This window comes from Medicago truncatula, chromosome 4 (genome assembly GCF_003473485.1).
Source record: "Medicago truncatula cultivar Jemalong A17 chromosome 4, MtrunA17r5.0-ANR, whole genome shotgun sequence".
Lineage (NCBI taxonomy): Eukaryota > Viridiplantae > Streptophyta > Magnoliopsida > Fabales > Fabaceae > Medicago > Medicago truncatula.
In genome coordinates this window covers 11,815,240-11,832,029 of record NC_053045.1, presented here as the reverse complement: position 1 = coordinate 11,832,029, position 16,790 = coordinate 11,815,240, and the positions used below count along the sequence as shown (strand labels likewise).

Sequence of the window (16,790 nt, the reverse complement as noted above, 5' to 3'; positions counted from 1 at the left end):
CGGGTCTTATAAGACGCCAAAAAAGTTTCTCCCTAATGAAGATACCTAATAGGTACCGAGTTTTAAATGTTGATGACCCTGCCATTGGAGATGATCTTATAGACCAACTTGTCAATATTTAAACAGGTTATTACTTAATTTTTTCACTTGATAAATAATTCTTGTAAATAATAAAAAAAAATATATATGTTCACATAATTATATTAGAATATAGTTAAATAATTCGTCTTTAATTTAATTAAAATTAATATTACAAATTCCATGTCCCAAATTTATTGTGAACCACAAAATAACAGAACAGAACATGGGGCATGTATTGAACCTGAGCATTCCAAAATCTAACCATAACTATTTCTTTTGTTCCACCCTCATGGCTTCAACAGCAACACCTTCTCCACAAATTCTACTATTCAATCCAATCTTAGGAAACACCAAAACAATAAGAAGAATAAGAATTTTTAGGATAGCAAGAACCTCAAACTCTCACTACAGTTTCCAAGTTCATGCTTCTAAGGACTCTCAAGGACCACAAAAAGCACCACCTGGAATTGACACAAGAATCCATTGGGAGAATGATGATGAAGGTTGGATTGGAGGTAGCACCAAACAGCAACAAACAAATGCAGAGGAGAAACCTAAGAAGCTTTTGGGTGAAGACTTTGCTGATTTGCTCAATTTTCAAGGTTCTCATTATGAGTGAGTTTCTTTATAACTGTTTCCTACAAAAAGTATAAAACACCAAAATTTTGCCTTGAAATTCAATTTTAAACTAGAAGTTAGTATAAGTATGTGTTTGGATTAGCTTTTGCAAGACAAATATCATGTTCCGAGGCAAGCTAGACGTGAAAATCCTGAAGCTACAAAAGCAAGGTTTTGTAGAAACATGGAAACTTACCGTGATTTTATAAAAACCACCGCCAAACCAAACGAACACTAAGTGTAACTAAAGCGTTTCAGCTAAAGTTGAATAGTTTGGATGCGACTTGAGTTCAAATGTTCGCTAAAAGGCTAAAACAACTAATTTTGACATAATCAATACATGTTTTGGGTTAAGAGAAAAATAATTAAGGGTTTGTTGCATTGTAAACTGAATTTTCCAGAATGAAGTTTATTTAAACTCAAGTTTAGTCAAGATACTATTATTCAATTCTGTTTTTCTTTAAAGAACATGATAATTTCTTTTCTTTTTAAAAATAAAAACTTGTGCATAAGTTGCTAACTTATGAGTTGCCAGAGATTTGGTTTCATGAGAAACTTGTTTATTTAAATGACAATAGTTACTGAATAATGGAATATTTGTGCAGATTCTTAGGAATATCACCAGAAGCTGATGTAGAAGCAATCAAAATGGCATTCAGGAAACTATCAAAGGAGTATCATCCAGACACAACTTCACTCCCTCTAAAAACAGCCTCAGAAAAATTCATGAAATTAAAAGAAGTTTACACTGTTCTGAGCAATGAAGAAAGTAGGAGATTCTATGATTGGACACTTGCTCAAGAGGTTGCAAGTCGCCAACAAGAGAAATTGAAAATAAAATTAGAGGATCCTTATGAGGTAGCTTTGAAGAATTATGAACCTGTTCCAGACATGGTTGATCGTCTTGGTGGAAAGAATATGAAGCTTAGTGATCAAGCTGTTTCAGCTATCACTATTGATATTTTTATCATTATTTTTTCCATATGTTGTATCACTTATGTAGTTTTCTTTAAAGAATACTGATATCTGTAAATTTGTATATGTGATGCTATAGAAGTAAAGGAAAAAATTCACAACACCTGAGGACCTATTTGATTTCTGTTTTCAACTTTACTTCAAAAATTGTTTTTATTTTAATATAAAAACATTTTTTCAAACAGTAAATAAACGAATATAAGAGACCAATTTTCTTTTATAGCTAAGATTGAATACAGAAGCACAACAAAACAGAAACAGAAGCTTGTATATTTTACAGCTAAAATTGAAATCATGACTAGTTCAATTTCTAATTTCCATCGTTTTGATTATTAAAAAGTTACAAACTTACATGCATATACAAAACCCACCCCCTTAAAAGATAGTCTACATGTACATAGGTGGGAGGACTCCGCGGCATGAGACCCGAAGATCAATTTGATCATTTGGCATTGTTACAAAACCAAAAAGGGTGATATGAACAGCAGAGTTAGAAGATCAATAGAGATATAGCACTAGCTTCTTTTACCACTGCTAAGCACTCTCTGAAGTTGAAAAGCTTCTCCTTGCTCTCCACTCAACGATCGTCTCTCTAAGCAACATGCAGTGAGCTGTCTTAGTAACCTCTCGAGATTGGAGTGCAAGCAATTTTTCGTTACTTTTATGTTGGGATTTGTAGACAATATCATTGCATTTACTGCGTCGGCTACAACTTCGCGCTGCGAGTCTTTCAGAAGATAACCAACGGCAGATTCCAACGGTCGTTCATAGGCCAGCAAAGCAACACAGTCCTAATAGAATAAAGAATCTTGAATTAAATTTAAGTATTAATACCAACAGGATACATAGACATGCAAAACTCTGATATGATCTTGGACAGTCTTAACTCGTAATGTACTGAAAGGAAATGAAATTGCACATGTTTATCCCTTGTGATATAAGATTAGAATGATTATATGCTTTGAGAAGCAGATTAAACACCCCTTATGAGTTTGATATCAGATTGGGATGCTAGCAGTAAATCAATAATCAATAGTAGTACCAATTATGGGTAAGAAAACCCACCTGAACTATATCCTCAAAGAGAGACAACCCAAAAAAACTTGACAATTCTATTCTTCCATATTTGACAGCCTCTTCCAGTGCTCCCACCTAAATATCACATGCAACAAATATCAAGGTCTTAAAAGTTATACAATTTACATATAAAGCTAGGTGAACAGGACAAATATTGAATGAGTAACAACTAACAAAAGAAAAAATGAATAATGTCAAATGAAAATAAAGAATATTACAGAAAAATAACTAATTGCAGATATACAAATGATGTACAAGAATATAGGACAGGATTTCAATAGTTATAAAACTAAATATTGAAAGGAACATACCCGAACTAGTTCGATAAATTTTTGGCAATGAAGCAGAAAACACATAGCTGATGTATTGTCCTGCAGTAGCCAGAATTGATTGTTATTACTCAGAAATGAGATTCTCAAACCAAGACAGAGTATTTATAACGCTAGCAACACACTTTTATTGGTCAAAATTTAATTGGGTCCCACCAAATTTTTATGGGACTCGAATGATTTGGTGGGAACCACGTGAGTTTTTTCAATAAAAGAGTGTTAGAAAGTGTGTTAGAGAATGTGATGCTAGCACTCAGAATGTGATGCTAGCACTCCTCTTTGATCTATGATTTGGATCTTTTACAGAAAAGGGAAAAAAAATTGGAGATATAACTGGATCTTAATCTAATTCAGCATGGCCATATATGGTGACATTTTGGACAGAGGTAGTTATTTCAAAAAGACTATAAAATTAAAATGAGTGACCATCAGAGGATAATAACAAAGCATGGCATAACCTCCATAAAGGGGCGGATGCACTTGTAGTGCATTGGGGGCACAAACCCCCAAAACAACAAAAAACATTGGTAGTTCTAATATATATTTTTTCACCCCCCCTTAACACTACACATCATAAGTCTAACTTTTCAATTTCCTACTTTTGACTATCCCAATTTCTCTTGGATCTTTCTCAGCCAAGAATTTTGTAAGAATGAACTGCACAATCGTTAAATTAGATGAGTGGCTAAATGACTGTTTGATTACATATATATAGAGTAACATATTTGATAATGTTGACAATGAAAAAATCATTGAACAGTTTTCAGAATATGAAAACTCGTAAAGGATAATTGTAATTTATATAAACTTTTATGTATTTCGAGTCTTTTTGGTCATTACAGTTATAAGTTTTGAAAAAGTTATATTATGGTTCCACCAAAGGAAATTTCTGGATCAGCCACTACCTCCGTTACATTATGGTTCCAGCGTTAAAAGAAGAACATAACAATTAAAAATTTTAAGTGCAGCAAAGCACTACCAGCTACGCTTACAATCACTACGAACATTCGCTCTATCAAGACTTTGCTTAAAGCAATTTCTAGTACAAGTTAAAGATTGCATAATACCCCATGGTGGATTTAATTTCAATTTTAGTAATCAGTATAATTGAAGTCAGATTAGAGCCAGGATACAAATAACTTTGTAGACAATCATTATAATCTGAGAGAGCACACCTCAGCAATCTGGGGATACCATTCACGCAATTTACCAAATGCAGCATCAATCTCCCCATCTCTGATTAGCTTCATTGAAACAAAATAGGTAAAGCCGTGTAAGTTCGTAAATCAGCAACTATATGCAGCAAGCATGTCAGAATAACAATAACAAAACAAATGACAGCAACAATAATGCCTATCAATAACAATACAGGCACTTGATATGATGCTGACAGTATAACTCGACGGTTCTAACTAATCAAGTAATGACAATTTTCTAACAAGATATTGGAGACTCCCCTTGTAAGAGGACTCTTTTGCTTGTATTTTAATCTTTGGGTATAAACATTATATCCCTCTCTCCCCTATTCATTTACAATTTACAATTCATGACATTCAGAAACTGAACAACACCAAAGCTCATACTTTCCAAATTTAATAGAAGATACTTTCAGAGGGGCAAGTATCACCACAGGAGTCCTGACCAGTGCCAGAAACAATGATTACAAGCAAAAATGGTTGTTGGAGCATGATGATGGCAATGGTTTTTGAAGTAAGCAACAAAATCATATGATAACAAAAATACGAAATATTGATTTTAACTTTTATACTTGGTGCTAGAAATTGTTAATCTTAGGGACTAAGCTAAGAATTGAACAGAATAAAATTTGTCCGTTTTAGTGACATAACATTCCCATTCAACATGAACATTAGGACAAGGCTCAATTTGAGGTCTAGTTACATACTTCAGTAAAGCATATCAACTAAGTTGCTCCTACCATTCCCTTGTTTCCTATCATAATTATAGATAGATCATAATTCTAGATAGATACCCAAAAGCTGTGAGAAAAATAAGTACCTGCCGTAGAGTCTTTCTGTGATTCAATGCATATGTTGTTTCCTGGTCATCAATACCGTTTTCTTGCACTATATTTATAGGAGGAATGGTACTCCTGCTAGCCTCATCAAATGAATTCAATGTATCTTCATAGCCATAGTGTAGCAGGTAGGAACGGACAATTCTGGTGACAAGCAGTGTTAATTCAGAAATATTAATACATATTAATTACTTTCTTATATTAGTATTAATTCCCACAAAAGCCATGAATGTCACAAAGCCTAGTGAAATTGATTAACATCAACCTTCATAAAGCACAAAAGGCAACAATAAGAATAAGACTTTACAGTAAGTAACTAAACCAAAATAAGTTTTTGGCTCTGCATTAAATATTTGAGTCATGGAGATAGAAACTGATACTAAAATACAAAGTAATATTAATATTACAATAGATTTCCCAGAAATTCGAGAGTCGGGTCTCTCCCAATCCTTTACCAAATAACCGAATTCCCCCTTTCCCTCGTCCCATAACTTCCCTATTTATAATACAAATACATAACTGCCACACATAACCATGACTGTACTAGTTGAAACAATATATAACTGCCCTTCTAATTAAAATATGATATAACATAACTGGCTTATTTCAATAATCAGAATCAGAACCGTCTAACCCATGGTTTGTGTTTGGAGAATAAAGCAGTCTGAGTCACGCAACATTTTAAATCGTTTTATAGTTTGTGCAACCTTTATTCTTGTATTATGTTTGTCAGCAAAATTTAGGATCCGATCCTAGTCCATATATAAAAAGTACTCAATCTGAGACATACTGCGAGTATCAGTACACTGTCTATTCTACTCCTTTCTCCATTTTAACACTCATGATCACCGTTAGCACCCGAAATATAAAGCCATAAAGCAAACACAAATACTTGAAAATAATAGTCATTCATTTCGAACATGTATTCATGACATGTCAGACACTTCACAAATACTTCCAATTTACATCACAGTTTTTTTAATTGCAAACTAATATAGATGGGAAAACCACGATAATTAGATAAATGATGGCAATTTGGAGTCTATAATGACTCATGCTAACCGTAAACCATTAATTCTCTCTTTTAAGATTCATTAAATTTTATGTGTTGTATTAAAACCTGCTCTGCTCTAATTTTAAAATTTTATCTTGTCCATGCCTATCATACGTGTCCTGTATCACATCATGTTTTTTGGTGACCTGTCCTGTATCACATCAGTGCTTTCAAAATAAACACCCCTGAAACCTATGATACTACCATTTTCTTTCTACAGCTACAATAATCAACCATCATAATGAAACCTAAAGTCCTGTAACCTGTTTCATGTTCTAGTGGCTGGTGCTAGCTTTTCTGCATCCAACCCATCATTTCCTTCAAAATCTTAATCCTTCCGGTAACAATTATAAATGGCAGGAAAACATAACTTGAACCACGTGGAGATTAAAACAAACCAGTTACATGATGCATTCCCCACTAAAAAATTCTTACTTTCAGAGCAAAACACTAGAAGAGAAATTTGAGATGAGAAACGTAAATCTACTTCAACACACGCAGGTAAACCCCGGGCTCTCTTACAAATCAAATAATTTTATGCTATAAACTCATACTATTTTGAACACGTCTAGAATCTTTTGATAATTGATTTATCCATAGGAGAAATTGAATTCGAAAATAATGGTTTGTTAGTGTTTATTTTATATACAGATAACTGCAATTTCATCAAACAGGATTAGGCTTTAATTTGTACAATTACATAAACAGAGCTTTAACTATATTAATTTTAGCACTATCAAACTACCAAGAGCACTGAGGTTCTACGAACTACATAATCATACTACACCTTGACATATTCATTTATTAAATTTAGAACCCAGGCAGCTATGTTAGCATTGAAAATATGTGCACAGTGAAAAAGAAATCTGCACTTAAACATGTGCATTATAAGCTCCTAAAGAATTAATCCTGAGTTACGTAATATTACTCTGCTACCAACATACCAGGTACCAACGACAGATACAAACCCTAAATATAATCTTCAATAATAAGATCCTTTAGAACTCATAGTAAGCATACATTACGATTAAAATGATTGAAAGTGAATAAAAAAAACTAATCTAAATAAAATGTAAATAAAAATAAAGTTCAATAACAAAGTAGTTTTCAGTGTAATTTTTTCTCACCCATAACTGGCATTTGGTGACACGGGAACTTCCTCTATTTTAATTTGCTGCTTCATTCTTTCTTGTGCTTCATATTCCTAAACCAACAAGATACCAATTAAGAGAAACTATGCTAAAGACTTCAAGAGAAGTACATCCTACAGACTTTATAAACTTTGTGAATTGTAAAGCAAAAAGGGTTATGAGACATTGATCATAGTGGCTGTAGAAAATCACATTGAAATTATTTAATCTATTATCCAACCCTAGAATGATCTTAGATTCATGGGACGGATGACAAGGTTCTCTACATACCATCCTCCCAAGCCTACAGATGATAACCTCTTATGCTAATGGATAACCTCTCATGCTAATGGATAACCTCTCACATATACACTTACAGGCATTATTTTTCATTTTAAGGAAATTAAACTTGGGTTAATTAAGTTTTTAGTCCCTATAAATATTCACAGTTTTGTTTTTAGTCCTTACAAAATAAAATCACACTTTTTAGTCCTTATAAAATTTTTCATCAGCATTTTTAGTCCCTATAAAATGTTCCATCAGCACTTTTAGTCCCTGTCAAAAATTTTCATCAACGGTTTTGGTCCCTAAAATGCTTAAGAAAAATGTCACAGGGACTAAAAAGTGTGATTTTATTTTGTAGGGACTAAAAACAAAACTGTGAATATTTATAGGGACTAAAAACTTAATTAACCCATTAAACTTCAACAAGAAAAGGACAAATCAATTTGAAAATGTAAAATAGAGGCACTGAATCTTGAATCAAGAAGTATCATAAATTATAAGATTCTTGGTCAATTATTAAATGGCATAAAAAATATTATTTACCACGTGATGAAACATTTTGCAATAAAATAAGTAGACAATTTTTAAAACAACCGAAATCTACTTTACCATGGTGCTAGCTGAAAGACAAAGTTTTGCAATAATAGATCACTGGGTTGGAAGTAAATTTAAAGGTTTGACCTATTTCAATAATTGTTTCAATAATTGCAATAGAGCACAAGGAGAAACAACATATGGAAAAAGGTTCACACCTTTAGGTCAAAGGTGAATGGTTTCTGCCCAAAGTTGACATGTACCCTGTTAGAGATAAATGGAACACACAAGATTAAACACCTCAACTATTGATCAAAAGAAGCTGCTATTTGAAACTAAACAGAAGTACTGTTTGAACTTTGTACAACCATCGAAATGGAAGTAAGGAAAAAAAATCATGGATTCAAAAATGTACTTATAAGATCAAAATGACGGGTCACAAAATAAATAAATAAAAATGCTTAAGATGGGAGTTAAAAGTTAAAACTAGAAGAATCATACTCAGATAAATTAAACATACACTCCCCAGTCCCCTCACTGAATTTTTCACTTACTATGACCTCCCATCTATTATGACATTAACATTCAGATTCTACACACTCACTCTGACACACTTTCCAACACACTCTTTTTATTGGTCAAAATTTACATGGGTCCCGCCAAATTTATATGGGACTCACATGAGGCAGTTATTTCAAAAAGTCTATAAATGCAAAATGACCATCAGAAGATAGTAAAACCCACAAAACTTTCTTATATTAAAACTAACTCCAGAACATTGTCAGTCATTGAGTTAGCTGTTAGCTCATTTATTTTTTGTCGTCGAATTTTATTCACACACTAGTTCAGCTTTATGAGATGAGAAAAGATAATGATGCTTCATTTTAGTGTTCATAAGTTAAACTACATGCACAGTCTGTGTGGAAATTGAATAGCAAGGTTCTACTTTTATGCTAAAATAAAATTCAATGCAATTGACTACTAAAATCTGGTAGATTACTTTACACATATACACAGAACATAGATATCTAACTATACATCTGTAAAATAAATAAAGAACTTGAATAAAGAAGCATGCAGCCACTCCATTAAACGAAGAAGAAAAAAAAAACAGAAGTACAACATACTCTTCATTCTGGCTATGAACAGCAACAGTTGGGAAAAGGGGACCCTTCATTTCTTTAAAAACTGTGCCAACAACTTGTCCATTTTTACTGGCAACAAACAAAAGGAGGAAAAAGATCTTGTCATCATGGAAACAAACGGGAATAACTGAGTAAACAAGCAAAAAAGAACAACCAATCATAGAATTAAGTCAATAGTGCATTGAAGAATGGATTGTCAACATACAACTGTATACTATCCACGATTATGTATAATTAACCACATGAAAAACAAACCGCATGCTCACTTTCTGAAAACATTTGGCAACTTAATTTCTCGTTTTCCCTTGTAGTTATTATAATGAAAATATCAAGCTGTTTTCATTTTATTTTTTGTTCTCAACTCCTCATTTAAATTTCATTTTCTGTTCAGAATATTATGAACAGATTTCATTTTCTGTTCACAATATTATGAACAGGAAACAACAAAAACAAACAAGAAATGAAATGAAAACAATAGGACAGTTTTGTAATTAAAAGTGACAAGATCAAGAAAAGAAAAGAAAAAGGGGGAACAAAAAAATTATTCTCAAACTACATACAGACCCTAATAGTTCAGAAAAGGATTCAACGGAGAAAGTAAAGAAACAAGTAGATTACGTGAAGAAGAATTCCTGAGCTGCATAGTTAATTCCAGCACCAACTATATCACCAGTGGTATAGGTTGGACCAAAAGCTTCCCCTTTACCCTGTCCACGATAAAGGAAACCATCATCCCCATGATATCCACAGCTATTAGCCTCCCACCTATCATCAAACAACAAAAATAATAATTACATTTAAATACATATTTCAACCCAATTTAGTCATATAGACAATTCCACACAACACATAGTAAAAAAAAAAAAAGAATGTAGTTTTGATATTAAAAGTGAAAACAAGAAAAGAAAATGGAAAACACTTTCTTAAATCAAACAGACAACAACAACAGCAATAATAATCACATTGAAAACATATTCCCCTCCAATTGATTCGCATAAACAAAACAGAGTGAAAACACAAACAAGTTTTACAGCTAAAAGTGAAAACAATTTCTCAAACCAAACAGACAACAACAATAATAGTAAGTACAGTACAAACATATGTAGTTGCATTCAATCACTCCTACTTTCTCAAATTATAACCGGAGTTGATGCATCAGTCAGTGTCATTTGTTTCAATGCTTCATATATTGTAAACATCACAAAAACCAGAACCAGTTTTTCAATTAAAAGTGAAAACAAGAAATGAAAATATAAAATACTTTTACAAATACATCCTCATCCAATAGATTCACACAATGTCACTGTAAACTGCATAGCACCAACACTTCAGATTAAAGGCCTGATCAATGCTCGACACAAACACAACACCAACTCCTTTAGTTACATTCAATCACAAACTTGTCTCAGCATCACAAAAACACAGCCCAATTTCGCAATTAAAGTTTGAAAACAGCACCGACCCTTCAGGTTGAAAGCATGATCAATCAGTGTCACCAATATGTCTCGTCGCCCGACAGAGACACAACACAAACACATTAACCTACATTCAATCATTTCCATTTTCTCAAATTTGGAACACATTAAGCTACATTCAATCATTTCCATTTTCACAAACTTGTCTCAACATAGCAATTAAAAATTGAAAACAACACCGACACTTCAGATTGAAGGCATGATCAGTGTCTGACATATGTAACTAAGTGTCCGACATGCAAACAACGCCAACTCATTTAATTACATTCAATCATTTCCATTTTCACAAATTACTACTATCGACATTGCAAAAACAACAAAATCAAATAAAAAACAGATTTTTCAAAAACTGAAACCATCACAAACCAAAGAATCACCCACCCAGGTTGTCTCCTCATCTTAAAACTCTCGGTGGTAAACCCAATCGAAACCTGCCCTTTAACCCCAGCATCCTTAACAAAAATCTCAAAATAATAAACAATCCTCTTCATCGGTGCAACTTTATTCGCTTGAATAACACCAACATCATGACCATGAAGATTCACACTCGTATACTTCACCGAAAGCTTATCCGTTGCAACAACAACAAAACCTCCTGAAGAATTTATCGTATTCAACTCACTCGGTGATTCCTCTTTCTCTTCATCATCAACTTCAAAATCTTCTGAATCTAGTTTCGCTTTTCTACGACTCAATTCTAAGAAATGGAATCCTAGATCTTGATTTTGATCTTGATCTGGTTTTTCGATAGTGTTTTTGCCGTTGGTTTCTTTCATTGATTGATTGATGAAATTGGGAGAATGTGAAACCCTAATTTTGGGAATTGGGTGAAAATGGAGATTCGATGATGATTCAGTTATGAGATGTGTAATTACATATTTAACCCTTTTCTCTTTTTCGGTTGGAGTGAAATGAAATCAAATTCTTTTCTTCTCGTTTTTCTTTTTCTTTTTACACTTTAATGTGCACTTGAAGATTCTTCACGTTTGATGGGAACAACTCTTACATAATCACAAACTTAAATAAAAGGTGTTATTTCACATGAGAAAGTCTAAAACTTTTCCACCATGGATCAGTTTGGTTTTAGTCATTTCATCAAAGGAAGACCACAGTATTATCATGCTCTTTCACCACTAGATTTTTTTCACATTTTCTTTCCTCCATGTCTCTCTCACCCAACAGGCAAACACCACCACCGATTCTCCTTCAAACAAATCAATTTCAACTCTCCTTCAACCATTCTACGTTGAACGTCTTGATTTTGGGAAGATGGGATATGGGTGCTTTTCCTTTCTCTTTTTTCCTCAATTTTCATTTTGACTCAAATTTCATCGTTTTTAATGATTTTAATTTTGTGGGTATTTGATTTTAGTTGCAAGCATTATAGAAGATGATGCAGAGTGTTCCTTGTTATAATTAGATTTACTCTTTCTGTCCTTGTTACAACTATATTTCTTATTCCTTTTCCTTCATTTTTCTTTGTTTTCTGATCTGGGTCTGGCGGATCTTTGTTATTTTCTTCATTTTTAGAGCATGCTGCAAAAACCAATTTTAAATGCCATGAACTTGTTCATCGAGATGTTGAGCAAGTATGAATAACGGTACCCTTAATTTGTTATTTTTATGATTTATTGGTTATTGTTCTTCATTGAAATAAAATTCCATAGACGGAGGTTGAAGACAATGAAAGTGAAAGCTAAGCCGTGAATGACACTCAGAGGTTGATGAAGAAAGAATATACAGAGGTTGATGAAGAAAGAATATACAGTGTAGACAACCTATAGTAAGATTAGTGTTCCCTTTTAATCTAATGGTTAAAAAAAAGTTTCCCATAGTGGGAAAGGATTCACCTTTCCTATATGAAATGTCACATAAATAAAATTTGTAACACATGTATACTAGTTTGTATACCCATGCGTTGGAAAATGTTCCTTTAATCTAAATTAAAATAAAATAAAATACTATATGCTTCAAATCTCAATTCATTTTAAATTTGAAGAAAGATTTCAGGAGTATTCTATAAATAATTAATTAATTAATGGTTGATAGCAATTTATTTTAATTTAATTAAAATCAAGTTCTCCAAATTATTAATATAAGTTTTATAAATTAATGTGACTAAAGAAATTTATGTTGATTCACCGAAAAAAAATGTTGAGTTCCTATAATCAAAGAAGTCTCTTATAAAGCAAGAATTAAATTACTCATAAAATAATAACATTGCTTTGTAAGAAAATATTTGATTCTCCAAGGTTGGGTGCCTAAGGGAAATGCTCATGAAGGATTCAACAATAGTTGGGGACCCAATAAGCCTATCTTGATTGTTTTCTATGTATGTTTGGAGGCATAGAGAGATTAAACAAATTGGCGTACGAAAGATGCTCCAAACATGTTGTGATGACAAATCAACTTTAATTTGAAGAATTGAGCTAAATTGGCATATGGTTGAATATCAAAAGGTTTTTAAGAAGTACTAAAAGGATAAGATTCTTTTAATGTTCTTGAGATTATATCCAAAAATTACTTTCTAAGTTTTTCTTGAGAGGTTGCTAAGTTTTTGAATGTGTGTATATTTATCATCTTGTTCATTTGACCCTTGATTATATGTGTGTATATGCAAGGAGTTTCCTAAGTCAATGTTAGGAGAATCGGAAATGAGTCTCACAAGAAAGTTAATTTACTTCCTAAAATTTTAAATCAAGCAACTTTAAGATGAAACGATCATCAATTAGACAAAGTATTGCAACGATTTGCTAAAGAATTTTGACTTGTCGAATGTGAAATCTATAAGTACTCCTATGACAACAAATATAAACTTAGATGACAATGAAAGTGAAATATGTAGAAGTAACATGGTATTGAGGTACGGTTGATTCCTTATTTATTTGTTCTCTTCAAGGAATAAGCATATACATCATCACATGGTACAAACTCTTAGACTAAAGGTTGTGGTATGTGATTCCAATTTTATTTAACCCTTAGTAAATTGTGTTCGTAACAGTCTCCATGAACATAGCTCAGTTGACAGTGACATACATGTGTTATTGTATTGAAAATTGAGGATATTTTTGAAAAGAAAAGTTCAGCCCAAAAGTGCTGAAAGGGGTAGTTTTCTTTATATATAGTATAGATATTAAATGTAGTGAGTAAGGTGAAAATTGATTGATATTATTGTTGAATGTCGTGTTGTTTATGTTGTGATTTGTGGCGAGAAGTGATTAGAGTAATAATGTTGAGTGAGGAGTGGCTTAAGGAATTAAATGAGGCGAAGGGAGAAAATCAAAAACAAATATAGATAAAGGGTTACGGGTGTGTAAAGTAAGATTTAAATAAGTGAGAAAGGGACAAAGTAAAAAGATAGTAACTAGCGTTAGAAGAGTTTAAGACGAGTGTTGGCCCGAATATAAGTAGAACATTAGAAAAATGGATTGGTCAGTTTTTTTTTTTTTTTTTTTGCTGAATGTGAAAGGAGAAAGGAGAGAAGCAGAGAAGAAACAGAAGACTAGTTGCAAACAAGCCAAGCCAAGACGTAGATTTCGACGAAATTGAGGTAAGAGGGAGAATCTCTTCATCTATAGGGTTAAATTTATTGTTTTGGGGTTGTAGAGAGGATTGATATTGAGAGCTACAATAATGTTGTTGAGATTGTTCGTAATGTTGTTGTCTTAAGAAATAGAATTGTGGTTGAGAAATTAACATCCGAGGGTAATCACGTAGAAATAGGAAACCTTGAAATTTAATTAACGTTGAAAACAATGAATGATCAAATGGATTAATTGAGAGATTGCGTGTGAATGGTAGGACAAGGTTAGAGTGATAATTGAGATGAGTTTTGGAGAGTTTTAGGTCGAAAAAGGAGTTAGAGAAGGTCCCCAAAAGCAAAATCACAGAAAAACTATGATTTCCCGTACCTGACAGGCACGCACGATCGTGCGCCCCAGTGGCACGGTCCGTGCGTGCAGTTCGACATTTGGCTTTTTTTTTCGAAATTTTTGGAGCACGACTGTGCCCCTGCCCAAGTTCATAAAACCTCATTTTTAGGCTTCCAAAAGGTTCCTAAGAGGTACCATAGGTCCTAAACTAATAAACTTTGATCGGGGGGGCCTTTTGAAGAGTCATACAGGTATAGTTAGCTATGGAGAAATTATATTTAATGTGACGAGGCAAACGTAGAGAGAATAAAGGTAGAAATAGGTGAAGTGTGTAAAGAGAGAAAGCGTTAGCGAGCGAGTTAAACTTAATAAATATAAGTATGAAAGAGCTTAAAGAATATGATCGAAGAAGACATAGCTTTATCAAAACGAATGAGGGGGAATAAAAGATGTTGGGAGTTAAGAATGAGGACGCTTACGCTTTGTGAGTGATGAATATGCTACCGGAAATTGTGTGAATGCATATGAATATAGAATATACCTGAAAATAACTATAATGCGAGGGTAGCGAGGCGAGTCAATAATGTTGAGGTGAATGAGGATTTTATGTTGATGATGAGAGTGGTGATGATTTATGTGCTTACATTAGAGTCGTGCATCGCAGGGTGAATCTTGCATTAGTATGTGGATTATGTGCAGAGTGTATACTTGTAATACTTGTTGATTTTAATCCTATGCGTCCATGTAGAGTCTAGAGCATGATGTCTTGCATTGGTATGCAGTGAAAGTCCAGTAATATACCTCTGGCAAATTATGCAGTGAAAGTCCAGTAATATACCTCTAATAAATTATGTAGAGAAAAGTCCAGTAACATAATTATGACAAAATGGAAGGGTAGGTGTGGTATCACATTCATATAGGTTGTTAGGAGAATCCATATGCATGTATATGATGATGTTTATGTTTGGTGTTTATGTGTGAAAATGATGTGTTTACGTGATATGTGAACCAAAGAGATTATACATTATGATTGTTGAGATTGTGTGATTGTAAAGCTTATATCCTTTGATATTTCTTTAAAATTATACGAAGTTTTTAAATGTAACAATGATAATTATACGTAGTTTTTTTTAGGGACTTATAATGACAAATATTTTCTTTTAGGGATTATAATGACAAAGATGAAGTGTCAATTTAGTGCACGACAAATTAATTTATGTATTCCTTTACACATGTTTTTTGTCCATAGACTATTCATAATCACTAATATTTTTATTATACTAATTACTCTAAAAAATTCTCTTTGATATTGATAAATCACTATTTGTTAAAACTTCTATATATAGCTTATATAAATCTAATTGAAATGTTGATTATTCTCTTCACATATAGATACAACTAGCTGTGTAATTAATTGACTAGTATTTGGATGTAGGTTGAGTACAAAGTTGATGGTAGCATAGAATATTTGACCTAAATTAAGGCTTTGTATGCTATGGTAAAGAGTGAGGACTTTTTGACACCTCAACGAACACCAAATGCAAGGTATTTATAAATTGTTAACAAAATACGCTATAATAAAAAGTTGAATTATCAATAAAAATCAAAGATGAATGAGTTGGTCTCTAATTTTGTTGTTTTATGTTTAGTAGTAGAATTGAAGATCAATTTTATTTTTTATCTGCAATTTTTTTGGGTGATTCGACTTTTTTTTGTAGTAATATTGACAAGAAAATAGATGAATTTCTAGGTTTACTTCTGATATATTCTCATCTATCCATTAGAGTTCTAACAATATAGTTGATCTTGTTTAACTTGTATGTACTACGTACAAATAAAAGAATGGTTCAAAGAGGAAAACCATAAGAAAAAGGCCGACATAGGAGAAGGATCAACTCCATCAAAGAATAAATGAACTGCATCTGCATGGATGCATCTTCTGGTAAGTAGAGATCCTTACATTTTTGTTTCTTGTCTATAAAAGCTTCTATTAGTTAGTAGAAAAATTGTTAATGTGCTAAATAGATGTCCATGATATGTTTTTATGAAGTAAATGCTACTATTAAATGAACTAAATCGAATTGGAAGTTGAATCAGTTGAGTTATCAATCAATATTCTATATGGTTCGACTACTTTAGTAGTTTGAGAAAATCATGGTATTTTCAGTTAAGAATCATAT

At 32.6% G+C, this 16,790-nt stretch overlaps 2 protein-coding genes across 2 annotated transcripts; one reads left to right on the top strand and one right to left on the bottom strand.

Annotated features, from left to right (window-relative positions):
• The first annotated feature begins 291 nt into the window (after nt 1–291).
• LOC25491760 (NAD(P)H-quinone oxidoreductase subunit T, chloroplastic) lies at nt 292–1,777 on the top strand. Its single transcript, XM_013599781.3, has 2 exons — nt 292–696; nt 1,305–1,777. Exons 1-2 carry the CDS (start codon nt 305–307, stop codon nt 1,720–1,722), a joined length of 810 nt encoding a protein of 269 aa, XP_013455235.1. The 5' UTR covers nt 292–304; the 3' UTR covers nt 1,723–1,777.
• A 96-nt stretch (nt 1,778–1,873) lies between these two features.
• LOC11429684 (ran-binding protein M homolog) lies at nt 1,874–11,654 on the bottom strand. Its single transcript, XM_003605492.4, has 10 exons — nt 11,120–11,654; nt 9,882–10,028; nt 9,246–9,332; nt 8,337–8,382; nt 7,297–7,373; nt 5,097–5,259; nt 4,256–4,324; nt 3,063–3,122; nt 2,740–2,826; nt 1,874–2,465 (listed from the first exon to the last, which is right to left on the bottom strand). Exons 1-10 carry the CDS (start codon nt 11,512–11,514, stop codon nt 2,190–2,192), a joined length of 1,407 nt encoding a protein of 468 aa, XP_003605540.1. The 5' UTR covers nt 11,515–11,654; the 3' UTR covers nt 1,874–2,189.
• Nucleotides 11,655–16,790: the final 5,136 nt, after the last annotated feature.

Excerpts from the sequence above, each read along its gene's own strand:
- LOC25491760 (XM_013599781.3), top strand. The coding sequence starts at position 305 with ATGGGGCATGTATTGAACCTGAGCATTCCAAAATCTAACCATAACTAT. Across the intron at positions 697-1,304 it reads TTTCAAGGTTCTCATTATGA|ATTCTTAGGAATATCACCAG; the intron begins GTGAGTTTCTTT and ends ATATTTGTGCAG.
- LOC11429684 (XM_003605492.4), bottom strand. The coding sequence starts at position 11,514 with ATGAAAGAAACCAACGGCAAAAACACTATCGAAAAACCAGATCAAGAT. Across the intron at positions 3,123-4,255 it reads GGTATCCCCAGATTGCTGAG|GACAATACATCAGCTATGTG; the intron begins GTGTGCTCTCTC and ends TGGCTACTGCAG. Across the intron at positions 2,466-2,739 it reads TCTTTGAGGATATAGTTCAG|GACTGTGTTGCTTTGCTGGC; the intron begins GTGGGTTTTCTT and ends TTATTCTATTAG.